The sequence below is a fragment of the Canis lupus genome, chromosome 32 (assembly GCF_048164855.1).
Source record: "Canis lupus baileyi chromosome 32, mCanLup2.hap1, whole genome shotgun sequence".
Classification (NCBI taxonomy): Eukaryota; Metazoa; Chordata; class Mammalia; order Carnivora; family Canidae; genus Canis; species Canis lupus.
The window spans coordinates 15,214,100-15,235,261 of record NC_132869.1 but is presented as its reverse complement, the minus strand read 5'-3'; the positions used below and the strand labels follow the sequence as shown (position 1 = coordinate 15,235,261).

General features: G+C 36.3%; 1 protein-coding gene across 4 annotated transcripts in view; it reads left to right on the top strand.

The window, feature by feature from the left end:
• SLC30A4 (solute carrier family 30 member 4) overlaps positions 1-20,471 on the top strand; it is a 31,847-nt gene extending 11,376 nt beyond the window's left edge. For 2 of the 4 annotated variants that reach the window (XM_072808264.1, XM_072808265.1), the window contains 5 exons: positions 8,811-8,964; positions 10,383-10,581; positions 11,276-11,381; positions 12,160-12,294; positions 12,869-17,284. In XM_072808264.1, coding sequence (XP_072664365.1) covers positions 8,811-8,964; positions 10,383-10,581; positions 11,276-11,381; positions 12,160-12,294; positions 12,869-13,023 — 749 coding nt within the window. In that variant the 3' untranslated portion in view covers positions 13,024-17,284. Of the gene's footprint in view, positions 1-8,810; positions 8,965-10,382; positions 10,582-11,275; positions 11,382-12,159; positions 12,295-12,868; positions 17,285-17,507; positions 19,538-20,342 lie in introns of those variants that run through there. The other 2 variants (XR_012022304.1, XR_012022303.1) reach the window with 2 other exon arrangements.
• The last annotated feature ends 691 nt before the right edge of the window (positions 20,472-21,162 follow it).

Sequence of the window (21,162 nt, the reverse complement as noted above, 5' to 3'; positions counted from 1 at the left end):
TATGTGTCTGCAGATGATAGTCAGAGATTAGTAGTACCATTCCTTAAATTGGTTTCCTTTTTTGTTTGTTCCTAACACTTTATACATGCCTAGTAACATTTATCAAATTTTATAGCTATTTTTCTGAAATTATATCTTTCCCTAGAGCATGAATGAAGTAGGGATGGGAACATAATATTAAATTCTGTGTCTGGCTCTAAGAAGTGCAGTATAAGAGATTGACTGAATTATTGCGTATTCAGGCCGAGTAAATAAGAACATGAAAACTGTGAAACAGATCATTTAATATAGCTCATGAATCTCAAATCACTTGTGTTTGGGGTAAATTAAACCAGTTTCCAAACTAAGAATAGGGATATTTTTGAAATTTGGGGACTGAAATATTTGGGACTTGAAAACATTTATCTGTAATTCTGGAACTACGATCATATTCAAAAACTACGCTATAAAAAGTTATTTGATTCATAATATAACTGGATGGTACAGCCTGACTTCTAGGTACCTTTGACTAAGTAAGAAATTAGTCTGAAGAGAGTTTCTCCCTGATGTCAGTCAGGGGCAGTCTTTTTTGTTTTGGTACTTACCACTTTTAGAATTTTGTGAATAAGCTGTCTTTGGTTTTGATCTGAGACCTTTTTGAGAGTGATTTAATCTAAGTATTTTTTTTTGTAAAATATGAATGATAGTACTTGCACTGCAGTATTGTAAAAAAATACATAAGATGGTAAGGTACAAGTACCTAACCTGGTACATGCCAGGGGCACAGAGTAAATTCCCAATAAAAGTTAGTTCCAAAAATTAAAAAAAAAAAAAAAAGTTCCAATGTTCTTTTCCTTCCCTCTTCTTCCTGCCAGTATATCATCCTGCCCACACTTTTCATATCTGTCAAAATGGTCCACACCCCCAAATTACCTGTCTTCCCTCCCTGCTAATCGGAATTCTTCTCTGAGCATAACTGTCTCAGCTAAGTAGTAGGAGAAAAGTAATGTGATTCACCACCCTGATGATTAAGCAGCAGTTTTTAGAACTATACTTTTTAGCTCAGGTCTTTGGTAACATTTTTTTTTTTAAGATTTATTTATTTATTCCAGTGAGAGAAAGAGGGGGAGGAGGGGCAGAGGGAGAGAGAATCTCAAGCGGACTCCCCATTGAGTGCACAGCCCCATATGGGACTCGATCTCACAACAGAAGCCAAAATCCGGAGCGGGTTGCTTAAGTGACTGAGCCATCCAGGTGCCCCGTTGGTAACATTTTTGGCAATATAACCAAATTTATTGTAGCAAAAATCATTTAGTGAAGGTGAGAGAAAAATGGTTTTAGATTTGAGGGTAGGACTAAGTGGCTGTCCCAGGAATCCATTCCATTCTGGTGGTATGTTCCTTTCCTTCATGTGAACTCATGGACAGTATAAAATCATTCAGGTTTTTCTTTTTTTCTTTTCTTTATTTATTACTTTACAGTGAACTACAGTGGCAGTTCTGTCGTGGGAAAAGGGAGAGTAGGCTAGGAACCATATATGAGCTATTTTTAAATGCCTGAATTTATTTGACTGTGGGTTTACCCTTATTCTAGAAGTTAATAAAACTTAGAACTTAATGAAACACACTGTAGCAGAAACCCCACGAATCCTTAGGAGGAACAACACTATCTCCTAGACAAAGGGGAATTGCTGTTCCAAAGAGAACAATGCTATCCCCTTGCTGTCTACTTTTATCCTTCTCTGTGGATTATGAGCATAATTGACTCTTATTTATATGGCTTTTCTTCCAGTTCTTGGGCTGAAGAAGCTGCAAGGATTAGATAAAGATAGAAATCATGTAAAAGTACTGTAATAAGAGTTGCCTTTGTTTGAAATAAAGCAGGATTTACATTTTGGTAACGCACATCATCAGCCTAGGTTAATGGCAAAATGACAGTGCAGGAGTCTTTTGTAGCAATGTATGTAGTTCCACTCAGCAGAGACCTTGGCAGATCTGGCTAGATTATGGTTATACTAAGGTAGATAGATATGTGGTTATAATGCTAATTCTGTGTAGTTTTGCTATTTCATTCCCTGATGCTAAAGGAGCAGAAAATGTTCAGCTAAAAAAATCTCTTCCCCCATACATGCAGCCAAAAAAACAAAATTTCTTCTCCCTGGTTAGTGATTTATCTTAATAACGTCCTCCCACCTCTGGCAAGGGTTATGCCGGTTAATTATTCACATCTTAGTGAGAATTAATTCCTATCACCTCAACATCTAGAAAAGCATAGGTACCTCCTAGAAATAGTTTTTGCTGAGGCAGAAGGAAGACATGAGTGCGGTAGTCCATGTTGGAGAGCCAAAAGTCAATTTGAGAGTGCTGGGCATCTTGGGTACAGGGTAGAGGGAGTGGTGAAAAAGCAGAAAATCGAAGATTATTTAGAATGGAAACTGAAAGGATCCAAAGATGAGCTTTATAGTTTAGCTTGGTATTCTGGTGGCAGCAGTAAGCCACTGAAAAATTCTATGTGATATCTTTAGCCTGAGTGCAGTAGGGTTGTCTGTGGCTGAGTTGAAATATGAGTTTGGAAATCCTAGGCAAATCTAGTACAAATCCTAGGCAAATCTGATTTTCCTTCTGTTTCCTTCCTATCTTTTACTGGAAGAAGGTAGAGAAGAGAAATAACATAAAAGGAAGTACAAGTGAGAATATGTCTCCACTCTCCTTCCCTGGTCATTTTTTTTAAACCTCTGAAACCTGTCTTTAGATGTTAGCTATAGTTTTTTGAAGCAATAGAAAGACAAGTGTTACAGAATTTTAAGGAAATATATTCATTACTGCCATCATAGCGTTAGCAAAGTTAACAGTTTTGATAGGCCAGTACATTTAGGCAGCACTTATGAAAAATAAAATATGCTTGGATTGAGTGTGGTTTACATAATTGAAGCAAATTGTTACTCATTCACTGAATAAGTGCTCAATAAGTACTCATTCACTGAATAAGTTACCTGTTGACGGAATGAATGTTAGTATAGGTTAGGGAGTCGGACAGTAAATATGTACACAAAAACAACATAATTATAAGTTATATTAAATGCTATAAAGCAAAAGAATAAAGTCTGTATTGGAGAGTAACAGGAGTACGGAGAAGGACTCCGTGTTTTTCACATGAACATTAAAAACCTCTAGTTTTGAAAGTTTATAAATGTGTTAAAATAGGGCAGCCCAGGTGGCTCAGTGGTTTAGTGCTGCCTTCAGCCCAGGGCATGATCCTGGAGACCCACATTGGGCGCCCTGCATGGAGCCTGCTTCTCCCTCTGCCTGTGTCTCTGCCTCTCTCTCTCTCTCTCTCTCTCTCTCTCTGTGTCTCTCATGAATAAATAAAATCTTTAAAAAAAATAAAGATAAAAATGTGTTAAAATACACAAGAATGTTTTTCACATTTTATAGTACTGTCAAAACTTGATAATCATCTGTGTTTTCTCCCATTTGATTTTTTTTCTTACCATTTATTAGCCATTCAAACCAAAACTGCTTGTTCTCTGTATGTGAAATTCAGATATATTTTGGTCTTAAAAAAATCATTGACCATGTGTTTATATTTCAGCTGAATGAAAAGACCTAAGTGATATTATAATAAAAAACACATATTCACTCATCTTACTCCCTCCTCTAGTGCTACAGTTGAGTCAGATGGAGTGATTTAATTGTTTGTATATAAAGTAGCAAAATATGTTAGAACTACCGTAATAGGTTTTTAGAATTTCCATAAAAGGGGATCCCTGGGTGGCTCGGCGGTTTAGCGCCTGCCTTTGGCCCAGGGCGCAATCCTGGAGTCCCGGGATCGAGTCCCGCATCGGGCTCCCGGCATGGAGCCTGCTTCTCCCTCCTCTGTGTCTCTGCCTCTCTCTCTCTCTCTCTCTCTCTCTCTCTCTCTATCATAAATAAATCTTTAAAAAAAAAAAAAGAATTTCCATAAAAATGTTTTCCAAATGTTTTCTATATGTTACTTCTTTTGTGTTAAAAAAAAAAAAAAAACTTTATTGTATGTTCTGTGACTGGAGACTAACCCAGAGCAAGAATGAGAAGAGTAGAGTAAGTCATAATTTGGTTGTTGATAGAGAGCTTTCCTCTCTCTTAAATGTTGGGAGGAAATAAACTTGCCTGTGTTTATCTGTTATTGCATCATGTTAAAAAATACTATAAAAGGGGCACATGGGTGCCTCAGTCGATTAAGCATCCGACTCTTGATTTTTGGCTCAGGTCATGATCTCAGGGTTGTGAGATCAAGTCCCACATTGGGCTCTGCACTGAGTGTGGAGCCTGCTTAAGATTCTGTCTCTTGCTCTGTCCCTCCCCACTCCCCCATTCTCTCTTCCTCCCTCTCTAAAAAACAAAAACAAAAACTATGAAAAGAATTTGTAAAGGCTAATTTGTCCTCTTTGTGATATTTCACCAGTTTAATTTATTCATAGTGAAAGAGCTTTCATCAAAATAAATGATTATATTACTGCTATTAGGATTTTTAGCCATATAGTATTATCTGTGCCTTATACTTCTCAGTTATAAATCTCAGCCCTAAAAATCTACTTAAAATTTTTTCTCCTTTTGCATTTATCAGTATTCTGTCTAGAAGACATTTTGGAGCAGCCCGCGTGGCTTAGTGGTTTAGCGCTGCCTTCAGCTCAGGGTGTGATCCGGGGGACCCGGGATCGAGTTCCGCATCAGGCTGCCTGTATGGAGCCTGCTTCTCCCTCCGCCTATGTCTCTGCCTCTCTCTGTCTCTCATGAATGAATAAATAAAATCTTAAAAAAAAAAATAGAAGACATTTTGACAGGTGATTAGAATAAAAAAAACAGATGAATGTCTTTGCTTTTCACCAAGGGAATGAGATGCAAGTCAAATTCCTTATTAATTGCTGGAAAAAAGATATCATTGATACCAGCATCCTAAAATGTCATTTTGGCAATTTCTAGGAATCAGCTGAATTCCATTACTCTTAGCTGTGGGCAGGCATTGGGATCCCTTTTATGCTGCTCACATGGGTGAAAACTGGAATGGAAAACCAAGAGTTGAGGCGCAGGCTGCAGGAGCCTCATGGGCCTTCTAAGTGTGGAAATCCTCCCTGCCAAGGATCTCTGTTCATGCTTTAGTTTGACTTTCATTTTACTTTATTTTGAAAAAAAAAAATTTTTTTTTATTTCATTGGTTCTGCCTTATATGAAAGTTCACAAAAAAAGATGATTTTAAGTGTTTAGGAAAATTATCACTGGGATATGGAGTTGCCAGATTTAGGGTTTGGCCATGTGCACATACTTGCAGGATGCTCAATATGTGTGAAATATTGCATGGGACATATTTATCCTAAAAAATTATTTATTGTTTATCTGAAATACAAATTTAACTAGACATCCATTTAATCTGGCATACCTACTAAGGTAACTTATCATTTGCCATCCAAACCAGGAGACTTTTGAGAGTGAAGAGTGCAGTGGCGCACTTTTAATGATTATGCCAGGACAACAGACATAAATTGGGGCTATCCCAGAAAACTGTAAAGTATTGTCAACTTAATTATAGGGAATTTTGAGATAATTTTTAATTATTGGTTTAAGATTTTCATAAGTAATCACAGCTGTATGTCATTAACTTAAATAGCTATGAATTTTTGTAAATAAAGCGTATTGCCTTATAATTTTATATTAACAATTTGATTAAGTCATCTTAAAAACTATGTGGCCTAATTCATAGCTTCAACCTTGACACATTAAAGTTCTCTTTTTGGGGTGGGGAAAGAGTTTTAAGAAGAATTGGTTTTTGTTTTGTTCTGTTTTTTACCTAAAAAAATTTACTGGGAGTAGTCCCAGTGTAGGGCTCAAACTCATAACCCCAAGATCAAGAGTCTCATTGTCTACTGTCTGAGCCAGCCAGGTCCCCCAGTATTTATTAAATACCAACTTTAGAGAAAGTTTTCTTATTTTGTGAGTAAAATGAAGCTACCACTAGTATATTAAATTTACAGTTAAAAAAATCTTTTTTTAATAATAAATTTATTTTTTATTGGTGTTCAGTTTGCCAACATACAAAATAACACCCAGTGCTCATCCCGTCAAGTGTCCCCCTAAGTGCCCGCGACTCAGTCACCCCCACCCCCCCGCCCTCCTCCCCTTCCTTTTAAAATTTATTCATTCATTCATTCATTCATTTTACAGAGAGAGAAAGAGAGCACAAGCAGGGGAAGCAGAGTCCCTGTTGAGTGGAGAGCCCAGTGACCTAGGGCTTGATCCTAGGACCTTGGGATCATGACCTGAACTGAAGGCAGACACTTAACTGACTGAGCCACCTAGGCACAAATATTTTAGCTCCTTTTTTTTTTTTTTTTTTTTTTAATGTGTATGTACTTTACCATTAGCAAGTATAACTTAAGATGAGAAATTCCGTGCATCATCTTCTGTCTGGTATTTGACTTAATTCTTCTAACCAATTTACTTCTTGTTTTGGGGGATTTAGGAAAGCCTGTCCTTCTTACTTAATTGTATAGCCTTTTATCATCTCCCCTTGCTCAGCCTAACCTCATTCAGCAAATGCATCCATAAATATTTGCTATGTGACAACCACTCTGTTGAGTGCTATAGTAAATGTGACATGGAATGGAACTGGTCCTATCCTCAGGCTGCTGAGAGTCTGCCCTCAATGTGGAAGTGTCTCCACAGCTTTGTATATTTCAGAGTCTTTCTCAGTCTTCTTCAGCCCCATGTGTTTTTTGAAGTATGATTATGAGTATGTCAGAAATAGGCATACCATGGTTTTGAATAGGAACTATTTGTTGTCTTACTCCATCATTTGTTCTGCTAATGCACAGGATGTTTTTTTTTTTAAGATTTTTGTTTATTCATTAATGAGAGAGAGAGAGGCAGAGACACAGACAGAGGGACAAGCAGGCTCCCTGCAGGGAGCCTGATTTGGGACTTGATCCCAGGACCCTGGGATCACAACCTGAACCAAAGGAAGATGCTCAACCACTGAGCCACCCAGGTATCCTTAAATGCAGCGTTTTCGCAACATTGATGAGATATGTTCAGGAAACAGCTTATAACTGCTAGATAACTTTTCTGTGTTGTAATTTATGCATCAGAATAAAATTGTATCAAAGTTCAATATATTTGAGCTGCCTGGAACCTTTGAGCAATGACTTGATTCAGATAACAGTCTCCCAAGTTGTTTTACCTTTAATAAGATTAATGTCTGGTTTGTCTAAAGGAAAAATTTTCTTTAAAAGTATTTTTTTGCTTTTATTGTTTTGACTGTCAACAATTGCTTTATATTATAATCCTAGTTAATTATTTAAAAATGTACTTCCCATTGCCCTATTGTGTTATCTTGAAAAGGTAAAAAATTATCTCTACTGTGTACTTACATGGTAGAAGTTTATATGATACAAAAGCATATATGGTGCAGTTGTCCTTGTCTCCTAGCTACCTATTTTCCTCATAACCAGTTTTTTTCATCAGTATTTTGTATGTCCTTTCAGAGATTGGATGTACAGATATTATTTATATATTCTCTTTTTTCACAAGTAGTAACATACCATACGCACTTTGCTTTTTTCGTGTAACACTATATCTTGGAGATTACTCCTTATTAGAACATAAAAAGCTATATTCTTTTTTAACAGCTGCATAGTATTCCATGTTATAGGGCCTTATAATCACTTTTATTGTTTTCAGTTGTTTGCTGTTATATACTGTGCTTGACGAATAGCTTCATAATATACCTCATTTTGCACATGTGATGAATGTGTATATCACTCTAAGAAGAAGAATTTCTGTGTCAAAGTACATTCATGAATATTTGCATGCCTTATTGTTTGTCTTTAGTCTAAAGATAGTATGTGTCTGTGGTAAAACTTAAAACATTTCAAACATTACAGAAAAGAATAAAATGAAAACTAAGTTTGCTAAGCTCCTAGTCGCCACTTCCTTGTGATTATCAATTTGCCTGATTTTTGTTTTTCCTTTTCCCTTTTTTAAAAAAAATATAAATGGCTTAATGATACTCCACTATCTGGATAAATCACACTTTATCCATTAATTTCCTTATTGGTGAACATTTACGATATCTCCAGATATTTTTTGATACTAGTGAAGTTACAATGAAAAACCTTGTAGGTATATCTTTACATATATATCACGTGTTTTATTGAATAGATTCCTAGAATCAAGGAATACATGCATCTTAAATTTCGATTTGTTTTACTAACTGCTGTCCAAAAAGATAGTTCCACTTGATACTTCCACCAGTATATCCTTGCTAACTCTGGCTGTCATCAAGCTTTTTAATATTTACCAGTTTAGTAAGGGACAAAAACCAATCATATTCTTTTTTGAATTTCTTGTATTTAGGATTGATTTTGATAAATTGGTTATTTCTGTTAATTTTCTGTATATTAGTATTTGTGTCCTTTACCCATTTTTGGTATCGGTTCTTCACTTTGTTATTGATTTATAAGTGTACTCTTCTACTGGGAAATTAGTCTGTGGCCATGTATGTTACAAATAATTATTTTTTCAGTTTTTCATTTTTTATCATATGTATGGTCTGTTAAATATACACGGTTTGACCCTAAGGAGATGAGGGAAAAGTGGGGATTGGTAAGAATGAATTAGTGGAGAATCCAGAGCAAACTACCATACACTTTTTACATAAGGAAAGTAACATGACAAATGATACAGGGTTTTTATCTCTTTAGAGGAAAGATATAAATAAAAGAGTGTACAATATTTAGTTTGTATGAAGTGTAATAACCATACTACAGATGTATATGTTCTTTATATTTTTCCCTCCAGAGGTTTTATCAGCTATGATTAGTGTGCTATTGGTGTATATACTTATGGGATTCCTCCTATATGAAGCTGTCCAAAGAACTATCCATATGAAATATGAAATAAATGGAGATATAATGCTCATCACTGCAGCAGTTGGAGTTGCTGTTAATGTAATGTAAGCTCTATTTTTTTAAAAAAAATTAATAGCTTTATTTTTTAGAACAGTTTAGGTTCACAGCAAAATTGAGCAGAAAGTGCAGATTTCCCGTACACCCCTGCCTTCACACATGCATAGATAGCTTCCCCCATTATAAACATCCTCCATCACAGTGATACCTTTGTTACAGTTGATAAACCAGCATTAACACATTACCACACACCATCCTTAGTTTACATTCGGGTTCATTCTCTTATTGTTGTATAGTCTATGGGTTTGGACAATTTTGTAATGATATGTATATACCATTATGGTATCATATACTCTATATTGTTTTCACATTAATATTTTTAAGTACTGTGAACTTAGAGACTATTTACATGCATTTGGTAACGTTCAGTGGTATTTTTATGTATTTTAAAATTATATAGTACATTAATTTTTCTTAATAAAACACTGATGGAATTATAAATTTCTCATTAGTTTGCTCAGTTATACTGAAGTTTGACTAACAACTTGGAATTTAAGTGGGACAAAGTTTTTAACTTTTACTTATATATAAATAAGATTTTTTTTAACTATAAACTTTTTCCCTAAAAGCTATGAAATTTTTAGGTTATATGATTATTTGGACCAGCAGTCAGCAAACTTTTAATGTAAAGGGCCAGATAGTAACTACTGTAGACTTTGAGACTCATGCAGTCTCTTTTCCAGCTAGTCAGTTCTGCTGTTATAGAACAAAAGCAGCCACATTTAGTATGTAAATAAATGAGCACATCTGTGTCCCAATAAAACTTGGGCCTGTTTGCCAATCCCTTTCCTATTGGCTTCCATTCCTACTTAAAATAAAATAAATAAAAATCAAAGTCCTTAATTTGTTAATAAGATTCTGTGTACCTCTCTAACTCACCCTAGCATTCTTGCTCACTTTAGTCTAGCCGCAATGGCTGTCTTGCTTTTTTGAAACACACAGAGCACATTTTCATCTAAGGGCCTTTGCCCTGGTATTCCTTCTGCCTAGAACACCCTTTCACCACCACATGCTTCCTGATTTGATTCAAGTCTCTGCTCAGATAGAATCTCAGGCTTTCTCTGACTGACCGCACTCCCCAGCACTCTCCATCCCCTCTCGATACTTTACTTTTCTTCAAAACATTTGCATTGTCTGGCAGTATATTATGTATTTATTTGTTTACTTCTCTGCCTTCTCTTCTAGAACATAAGCTCTGTGGGGATAGGGATATGTCTGTTTTATTCACTGTTTTGACTCCAGTACCTAGGATAGTACCTGATACATACTAGGCGCCTATATATATATATATATTAAATGAATGAGTTCCATGATACCTCATTAGTATCTGATTTATCTGATTTGTAACAAATATTTTTATTCAATAATACTAGGAAAAATAATAATGTTTTTTTATTTTTGACAGAATGGGGTTTCTGTTGAACCAGTCTGGTCACCACGCCCATTCCCACTCCCTGCCTTCAAATTCTCCTACCATAGGTTCTGGGTGTAGACACAACCATGGGCAGGACAGCCTGGCAGTGAGAGCTGCATTTGTACATGCCTTGGGAGATTTGGTACAGAGTGTTGGTGTACTAATAGCTGCATACATCATAAGATTCAAGGTAACAAGATTGCTCATTTTTCTATCTTAAAATATATTTCATTTCAATATTAAAACTAAAGGTAATTAATTGTCTTTTGTCAGTATACTGGACACCAAAGCCAGTCTTACTCATTTTGCATTTAGGTAGGCTTAATTGAGCCATCAGTATAGCCCTTTTGCTAGCACTAAACACAATAGTATCATTTCACAGAGTAACTTATCTGTAGCTGGCTTCCATACTGCCTTCACTGGAGAACTCAATTTTAAGCCACATCACTGAATTGCTAGGTACTGGAATGTGTGCTGGACTAGAAATCCAGAGATTTGGGTTCTAGTTTTGGCTCTGCCATTAATGCTTTGACTTTGAGCAAGTCCCTCCTTTTTTATGTGAGAGGCTTAGACAAGATATGTGGCTGCTAAAACTCCTTCCAGCTCTCATATTTTATGGTTCTGGGTGGAAGATTTAGAGAAGTGACAAAGAAAAACAGAATAAATGGTTAAACTTCTGGAAACAGATCTTAGGAAGAAAGGCATTTAAACAATTCTAGGAAAGAGTGAAGATGTTTCTCAATTACAGTATCTAAAATTAAAGGTATTCTTCAGTGCTACTATAGAAGGCTAAGGAACAGGAGACAGAGTATGGCTAGCTTTGCTTTATGGTGTTTTATGTTGGTCTGTATTTAATCACACAATTTTGACCTCTCGTCTTTCAGCCAGAATATAAGATTGCTGATCCCATTTGTACATATGTATTTTCATTACTTGTGGCTTTTACAACATTTCGCATCATATGGGACACAATAGTTATAATACTAGAAGGTAAGATCTCACTAATATCCCCTTTGTGAGTTTATTACCTCCTAAATCAGATAGGGGGTGGGGGGACACTCTAGGATAAGAGTCCATGTCTTTTCCTTTCTCTTTACTGATGCTTATTAGGCTATATAGTAACACTACTTTATGTGTATATAACATATAAGAATTGATGTACTCTCCCCTCTGTTACCCATTTGATCCTTATAATAGCCAAGAAAAGTAGGTAAGGTGGACATTATCCCCATTTACCAACAAATTGAAATTGAGTTACAGAGGGGTAACATAACTTGCTTACTCAAGGTAATGCTGCTAATAAACTGTGGTGTTAGATCAAAAATAAAACTCTTTTGATTTTTAATACATTTATGTTTAGTGGTTTATTAATTCCTTAATTCCCATTTAACCTGCTACTTTGTTGTATTTTCAACATCCCTACTTACTGATATTATGTATAAGTATGTAAGTTGTCAACAATACGTTCATCATCATTGGATGTTCCTTTTTCTTTCTTTCTGTTATGTCTGTCGTAGCTTATTAAGTGAAGTATTCAAGTTTGATATTTCTTTTTAGCGAAAACGAACATTTTAAAAATTAGTTATTAACCTCTTATACATATCTTTATGTGTGCATGGTTTATCTTATAGATATTTTTGAGTGTCCATTTAAACTGAATTTGGTAAAAGCCATTTGGTTTCTTTGGGGAAAAAAAGTTCCATCAGAAATGTATAACTTTCTTCCCCAAAATAAACTTTACTCATAAATATATATTCTGAACTAATAGGTGTACCAAGCCATTTGAATGTAGACTATATCAAAGAAGCCTTGATGAAAATAGAAGATGTATATTCCGTGGAAGATTTAAATATCTGGTCTCTCACTTCAGGAAAGCCTACTGCCATAGTACACATACAGCTAAGTATGTTGCTGACAATAAATGCTGGGGTTGGTGGACTTTATCTGTGGAATTAAACATATGTGCTTATAATTAAGTAGGAAGACTTGTCTGCTGGAAAGATTTACCTTAAGGGAGGGGGTCAGGCTTTTCAAAAGGAGAGTTGCAGATCAATAATAACAGCAGAGCAATAATTTTCGATCTCTGAGATGAGACATTACAAATTGATTTTTGCCTTCAGATTAAGGCATGAAGTATATTTACTGTGCTTTTTCTAGATAAGAAAAGCTAGATCTGTTTTTACTTCCTAAAGTCGTTTCACAGATTGATGTTTCTTATTTATCAAAATATTAAAAAGTACAAAAGCCAAAAGACTTGTAATTGATGTCTAGTATTCTTTCTCTACCCGAGAGTGGACTGGAGGATTTTGAATAATGAGAAAGCCATCCTGGCTTTGGAAACTGGCATACTTCTCTAACAGTGGCTTCAGGACAGGAGAAATCAAACTAATAGGTTCACTGTATACTAAGTTTGTTATTTCCCTGTATCATTGTAACTATGTACAATGAATAGTAATGATATTTTCTTGACATTGCAGTTCCTGGAAGTTCATCTAAATGGGAGGAAGTACAGTCCAAAGCAAAGCATTTATTATTGAACACATTTGGCATGTATAAATGTACTATTCAGCTTCAAAGTTACAGGCAAGAAGTGGACAGAACTTGTGCACATTGTCAGAGTTCCAGTCCTTAATTTTATACATCTTGGGGACTACTGCCTATTGATCCTGCAGTCACAGACCTGAGAGCAATAACCGCACACACCTGAATGAGAAAATGGAATCCCTGACAGCTGTGTCCATATCAAGCACCAGTCTTTCAAAACAATCACTTCAGCCTGACAGTACTAGTTTCTGCTTAATGGTAAAAATGAGACTTCACCATGATTTTCAGATGAAGATGTTTCCAAAACACTACAGAATAAGATGTGACTCTACAGATACCTCAAAGAAGACAATCCGAGACCATACATCATTCATTATGACAGAGTACGTGTCTTAAAGGAAGCATCAAGAATTCAGTATTTGCATTTAAAAATTCTTTTTAAAGACCATTTTTTATCAAGCCAGTGCTGGAAAACTGAATTTTTTTATTATGTAATCTTGACATCCAGCTTCTGGAATTTGACACCCAGCTCTCTTTTTACAGAAATTATTTCTCAACAGATTTCAGAGAGTACTAGAAATTATCCAGAGAGTGGAATAAGCATGTATTCCCCGTTTCAGAAATGTCTTATTTCACAAATAATGTTTTTGTTATAGTTATACTTTATAAACAGTTTTTTTCAGATGTTACAGGGTTTTGCATCTCAAAGTTAACATTTTTTGGTTATTTGTAACCTTAATCAGAACCAAATCTTTATGTATTGTGGTCCCTGTCATTAGGAATACTTAGGAAATATTTTCAGTACTATCCTGAAAGGCAGAAGTTCATCTTAAACTCACGTTATGATATGATAATATAAAACAAAATATAGGAGTAAGGATGGAGTGTGGAATGTCAGATTTTAAGTCTTCCTGAAATCACTTTTATTGTTCATGGAATTATCTTTACTTAAGAATAGGAGGAGACTGCAAAATGTAAACAGTGATCCTCTGCCCTTTTAAGAACTAAAAGTTTGCTTGGTACCTTGCTTCAGGCCTCCTGCCCAGTTAGTCTGTTTGTGCCCTTTCAGGGTAAAACTCTGGAGGACTGAGGTTCAGTTTGTAATGCCCGTCTTTCCACGTGTAGATTAACCACGTTCCTCCAGAGAGATTTTCTCTTTGATGATAAGGGTTAGGGATTCTCCATGGACTTCAGAAACCCTAAGATACAATCTTGAGGTTTTCCAATAATACCATAGCAGAAATGCCCAAAGAGATGGGGAGAAGACATTACTCGGGGTGGAGGTGGGGGCGGGGAATGTCAAGGGTTTTTGACCTAGTGTTTGTGTTTTTTAAAGCAGGGGAATAGGGATAGACATTCAGTCTGTGGTGTAGGGAGGCTAAACATGAAACTTTCCAAACTGAATGTAACCTAATTGGTAACAGTTGTGTTAAAGAGGCAGCTGTGAATACTCATGTTCCATTTTGCCACTGTTGGTTTTGAGATTATCTTTATGCACTTTAGGAGTCCATTTTCACAGGGACAGTTTCTTAACCAAGAATGGATATGGTTCTTGGGATCCTCAGAAAATCACAGCAAAGTACAGTGTACCAGACAGACAAGTTGTGAATTGAAAGCCTACATAAACATGCAGATGATTTATAATATCAAAAAAGGGTGGAAAACAGATTTTCTTTCTACCAAGTACCTCACTATAAGTAAACTGAAGAGAAAACCTGAATTTACCTGAATTTATATGAAAGGCAAATAGGAATAAATGAGAAGCATTTCAGTGAACATTTGGGCATTTAAGGACTTTGGGTACCTAGCAAGTAAAAGGAAGAGAGTATGCATTATATGCGAATGGTTTTCCATATTTGCAGCTGTTTCCCATGTCCCCTGAGCTTATTTCTTGTAAACTTTCCTATATCTTAGATTAGGTATATCTTAATTTTCATATTGACCTGTTCCTTGAAAAGTTACTTGATAAAACAGTCTAAAATCCATTTGAGGAAAGAAAAGGAGCCTTTTGTAAAATGCAGAATCACTGAAAACTTCTATAAATCCTAATGACCACGTTCTATTTAAAGTGAAGTACATATGAAGTCTCCTGCCTTTGTCTTTTGTAGCAAGGATTACAGATTTTGTACTTACTGGGTCTGTGAGACAGAATTGATAGATGTCACTTTTTGTAACTTGACAAGACCCAGGAAAAAGGATGTGAATTTAGCAGATAAGACCAGGGACTGGTCTGCCTCTGATAAGGAGCCTTGGGTGTGTCCCTCACCTGCTGAGCTGCAACCCTGAGTTACAGCCCTCAGCCAGCCCTCACAAGGGAGAGTTGTCGTAGTTGACCTACGACAAGCGGTGGTAACTATGGATGAACACCTAGCATGGTTACTTTTGCACTGGGAGGACAGATCACAGCATAAAAACTGGGCAGTTCTTCAGTGTGGTGTATTTTAATTAACATTTGCAAATAATCAGAGTTACTTATGTACATAAAATGTGTTTCACAGCTCTGGCTTAGAGGCAGCATTTTGATTTATTTTAGGGAAAACCCTATTTTTCATTAATAACTACGCTGCCTTAGAAATCTAATGTGAGAAATACAGTGGAATAAGGCATCTTTATGGCATCAGAGGGCTATGAAATGCAAAACCACAAACAAGCAGAATTCCCACACACTTTCCATTAGTTGTGCCTTGTGTGATGCAAGCCCAGATTTTTGCAGCTTGCAGCTCTCATCAGTATTGTTTGTCAAATCACAGGATCTCTTATTTTACCTTTCTCTTTTCAAATTTTGGTACTTTATTTCCATTTTCTAAAACTATCCTGCTCTTAAATGTCTCAGTGTTCTGGTTCTGTCTCTTGAACCCAGGTGTCCTCACTGACACTGTCTTTAGTAGAACTTTCCCAGAATAGACACAGGCGAGATTAGATACATGAGCTTCCCTTTCATTTTAATGTGAAGAAAATGATCTTTCAGAAAAACAAAGCACCACTTGTAAAATGTATTTCTAGGGGTAAGGTAATGTATTTCTAGGGGTAACAAAACCTTTTTGTTTTGTTTTGTTTTGTTTTGTTTTGTTGTTTTTTTAACAGCTGCTTGTTTCTCATCCAAATTTCTTTGCACATTGAGCTTTACAGAGTAAGTGTGATAGGAATGGCCCACACTATACAACCATGACTGAAGATCATTTCTAAGAAGACTCTGGGTTGTGTTTCTCCAGCAACCACTCTTCTGAAATAAGCACAATTACCTAAATTTGTCTTTCTTCCTTTATTTTTCTTTCCTTCTTTCAAGTGTGGGGCTTAAATTTAAGACCCTGAGGTCAAGACCTGAGACACCCAGGCATCCCTAAATTTATTTTCTCTCTATGAATTTATATAAATTGGTTCACCATAATGAATAGTGTGCCCTTACCGAATTTGAACCCCTTTGGAATAAGGTTTTAGGTAATTTTGCTGTTGACTCCACTTTACATCTAGTAAATTTAAAGTTACAGTATGTGTTAATAGATATAAAATTAGTTCATTTGGCTCAGTTTGTCTTTAAACCACACTTAGCTTATGAGCCAGTTGGGTATTAGTCACAAATGAATAATGACTCCTTGCTATGCTGTGTTGAGGGGAGGTGAGTCTGATTTCCAAATGATTAAGTTTTATTTCTAACTATAGATATGTCATGTGAGTCTTGCCAGACAGGGTATCCAATTTATTTTACAGCTCACCAATCAGGGATATTTTTTGTGATATTGGTAGGTACCTGCAAATTAGAAGAAATTGTCATGGGAGTTTGTCAGTATTGAATTGTGTATGTGCATTCAGCCATCCTGTCACTGATTTCTCGCTTACAAAGGGTTTACACTGTTCTTATCATATTGTGAGGACCAATGAACATTTTCTGATTTTTGGTAAGACTGGAAAACATTTACAGAGACTTCCCCAATTAAATCTGTGCCAGTATCAATTTATAATAATGTAATTAAGTATATTCTGAAGTAATTGCAACACAAAATAGAAATGGCCAGTAGTAGTATGTCAGCTTTGCACCTGGAAGATACTGTATATTTGAAAGCTTTTGCTTCTCTAAAAAAAATAATGTTATTAAGTAAGCCATAACACAGTTTAAGAAATTGTATATAATTTTCCATTTGCCCTTTCAGAAACCAGGTATTTTGCATATGATTGATTTTAGGAAGATTTTGAAGCTGGGGTTTGCCCTTGTAATTTAAGATCAAAGTATAGCATATGTATATGTACTGTATTTGCAATTTTCAAATTGTAATTTCCTATACATTTATTAAATAAAGTATTGTTTTGCTGTGTGGTTTATTAAAAAATGAAAATCTACAATCCCCCTTAAATCTCTGACTTTTTTTTTATTTAAATAATAGCAGTAGGCCTTACAACATCATAATAATCTCAAAAAGCATTCAAAGTAGATTGTAACCTAACTAGTTATATCAACTCAGATGGTAACACCCTCTGAGATGTTTAAGAAATAAACGTGAAAAAAAAACATCCAGATAAGGAAAAAAAAATATTAAAAGAATCTAACTTTCTCTGTCACTTTCAATATCCTTGCAGCCCCAGGCCAGGAACAGTGGCAGAAAGGCAAGAGCAAGGCTTCTGCTAAAGATTGGTGAGGGCCGGGGATCCCTGGGTGGCTCAGCGGTTTGGCGCCTGCCTTTGGCCCAGGGCGCGATCCTAGAGTCCCAGGATCAAGTCCCACGTCGGGCTCCTGGCATGGAGCCTGTTTCTCCCTTCTCCTGTGTCTCTGCCTCTCTCTCTCTCTCTCTCTCTGTGTATCTATCATAATTAATAAATAAATAAATAAATAAATAAATCTTTAAAAAAAAAAAAAGATTGGTGAGGGCCTTCGTGAGGTCTGAGTGTCATGACAGGGTGACCCTCCAGTAGTGTAGACAAGGGGTCTCACACTGTGCCTCACGAGCCAGTTCTGTCCTGCAGCCTGTTTTATATGGTCCAAGGAGCTGAAAATGATTTTTATATTTCTTATGGATAAAAAAAAAAAAATCAGAAGAAAATGATGTGAAAATTATGTTGAACTTTATATTTCAGAGTAAAACTGTTCCTCCCACACAGCCATTCTCACGTGATCATATATTGTCTGTGACTGCTCCAATGCTGCAGTGGAAGAGTTGAGTACTTGGGACGAATATGAAATATTTACTGTCTGACCATTTATAAGAAAAGTTTGCCCACCCCTGGCATACACTGTTGTATTTTAAGGCTATAATAGCATATTATGAGTGCAGCAGACTTCTAGATCCTGCTTGGAAGCTTCTGAGACTGTCCAATCTGAAGGCCATCTGAGCCATCAAAGGTTCTTTACCTCTCCTTATCTTTTTTCTTTTCTATATCCTCCTTGGAGTTTGGGGCAGAAAGAGGAAAAGAATAGCAAGATTTCAAACATTATGTGCCATATGTCCTAATGTTTACTAGCAAAGCAGTTTTCTACTCCAGGATCATTTAAGAATACTTTCAAAAGGGGTGCCTGGGTGGCTCAGTTAAGTGTCCAACTCTTGATTTCAGGTTGTGATTTCAGGGTTGTGAAATCGAGCCCCCGCATTGGGCTTCATGCTCAGCAGGGAGTTTGCTTGAGATTCTCTCCCTTTCCTTCTGTCCCCACCCTGCATGTGTGAGTGCTCTGTAAAAAATAATTCGATCCTAAAAAAATACTTTTCAATATAAAGGCTTATTTACTTGATTTTTAAATTTTCACTTGTTATGACAAAAAAGGGAAATTAAAATGTATGTATATATCAAGTACTTTGTGTAGTTTGTGCCACCTGGTAGCTCACAAGTGAAAAATAACATTTTATCTGCTAAATAAGATGAAAATCGGTTATTGGGCTGGCTGGCAGGCTGGCTTGTTTGTTTATTTATTTGAAAGATTTATTTATTCATGAGAGGCAGAGGGAGAAGAAGCAAGCTCCATGCAAGGAGCCTGATGTGGGACTCTAACCCAGGACTCTGGGATCACACCCTGAGCCAAAGGCAGATGCTCAACCATCGAGCCACCCAGGTGTCCCAAGGGCTTTTAAAATATGTTCTTTAAAGTTTTCGAGTCACCCAGGGAGAGATACATCTATTTTTGAAAATAGTAATGGAATCTAGTTTTAGATAAGTTATACTAGATAGGTGTTACATATTATTTACTTAGCTAGATCTATCTAAAATGTGTGATTTTTTATTTTTTTTTTGGTCCATGTCAGATGCTAAAATGAATTCTAAGTTGGGGTAACAGCATTACAAACTGTTATTTATGTCAAATTTTCAGTTTTATTTAATATATTAGTAAAATATTTCTTGGTTATAATTCAATTCCAACTATGATCTATTATAATTCCTGTAAGCTATGAAATAGCTTAAGTAGGAAGTATGAAGCCTTCTGACTAAATATCATCTCTACATAAATCATGTGTTTAAGGTTAGGAGGTTTAAAAATCCAGCCTCAGTGAAATATCACCAAAGATATCATTTTCAAGCAACGTTCTGGTTTAAGGCTCTCGTGTGACTTACAGAACAGTGAACTATGAAGTTTGGCCTATGGGAATTACCCAATAAACATGAAGAGGATACTGTGTAACTTACCACATAGCTTCCATGTCTCCTTTCCTGAACTTTTCAAAAATTCATTCTGGTTTGACTTTCAAATTCCTTTTTTTTTTTTTTTTTTAATTTTATTTATTCATGAGAGACACATACAGAGGCAGAGACACAGGCAAGGAGAGAAGCAGGCTCCATGCAGGGAGCCCGATGCGGGACTTGATCCTGGGACTGCAGGATCATGTCCTGGGCCAAAGGCAGACACTCAACCACTGAGCCATCCAGGCTTCCCAACTTTCAAATCCCTATTGTCTATATTTTACTTGCCAGTTTCTGCATATTAGTTTGTGGGGTTTTGTTGGGTTTGGGGTTTTCTTTGTTTTAGCACTTCTGTTCCCTTTAACAAAATGCCATGGAAAAAGTGTGTGGGGGTTAGTTTTTCTACAAAATATATTGAGCTATTTCTTGGTAAGAAAGTAGGATTTTGGGATCCCTGGGTGGCGCAGCGGTTTGGCGCCTGCCTTTGGCCCAGGGCACGATCCTGGAGACCCGGGATCGAATCCCACGTCGGGCTCCCTGCATGGAGCCTGCTTCTCCCTCTGCCTGTGTCTCTGCCTCTCTGTCTCTCTCTCTCTCTGTGACTATCATGAATAAATAAATAAAATCTTTAAAAAAAAAAAAAAGAAAGTAGGATTTTTTTTTTTTTTTTTTTAATGAAAATTTTCAGAGACCCCATGAATGTAAGGCCAACCCTGGAGCAAGACAGATCACCTCTGTTCCCTTGATTTTCTTAGGATTGCAGATCTGACCCCACCCCCACCCTCCTCCATTATCTTTCCTTCCTTCCAGAGGAATCCAGCTGGCAGCAGGATATATGCCTCAGACAGTGGATTTCTGGCCTGGCATGAAGAAATGGGGTGAAGATGAGAGTTTCCTGGACTTCTATTCATTAAAACATAAAACCTGTGAAGGCTACAGGCAAATCCTAGTTCCAACAGGCTCTTTTTTTTTTTTTTTTTTAATTCATGAGAGACACAGAGGGACAGAGACATAGGCAGAGGGAGAAGCAGGTTAGTGCATGGAGCCTGATGTGGGACACGATCCTGGGACTCCAGGATCACACCACACCCTGAGCCAAAGACAGCTCAACCACTGAGCCACACAGGCGTCCCCCAACAGGCTCTTAATCACTTTACAGTCTGGCTGGAGTTCAGCATTATCTGAATACAATCCCATTCCATCCTGTCTTTGCTTTTTTGTGTAAAGTCCAGCATATTTTTTAAAGCTCTAAGATAAAATATTACATAATTTACAGTGTTTTAGCCATATAAATATATTTGGTTTGAGAAACATTCTCATGATACCAGTAACTGAAATTGGGATATTTCAAAAAGTTGATTTAATTGATTGGAATTTTTTTACAGGGTATATTGAGACTACTTCCAGATGCCATTCATTTTATAATCTTATAATTGATCTTTGAAGATCACCTCCCTCCCACTGAACATATTATAGATTATATCACAAAATTCCTATGTATTTTAAAAATTAAATAGGAAATGTAACAATATTATATTTTTGGAGAGCATCTTGGGTCATATCCTCACTCCTACAAACAGGTCAAACTCCCATTAGGGATGGCTTGAGAAACTGTGGCCTGCCTGTAGGA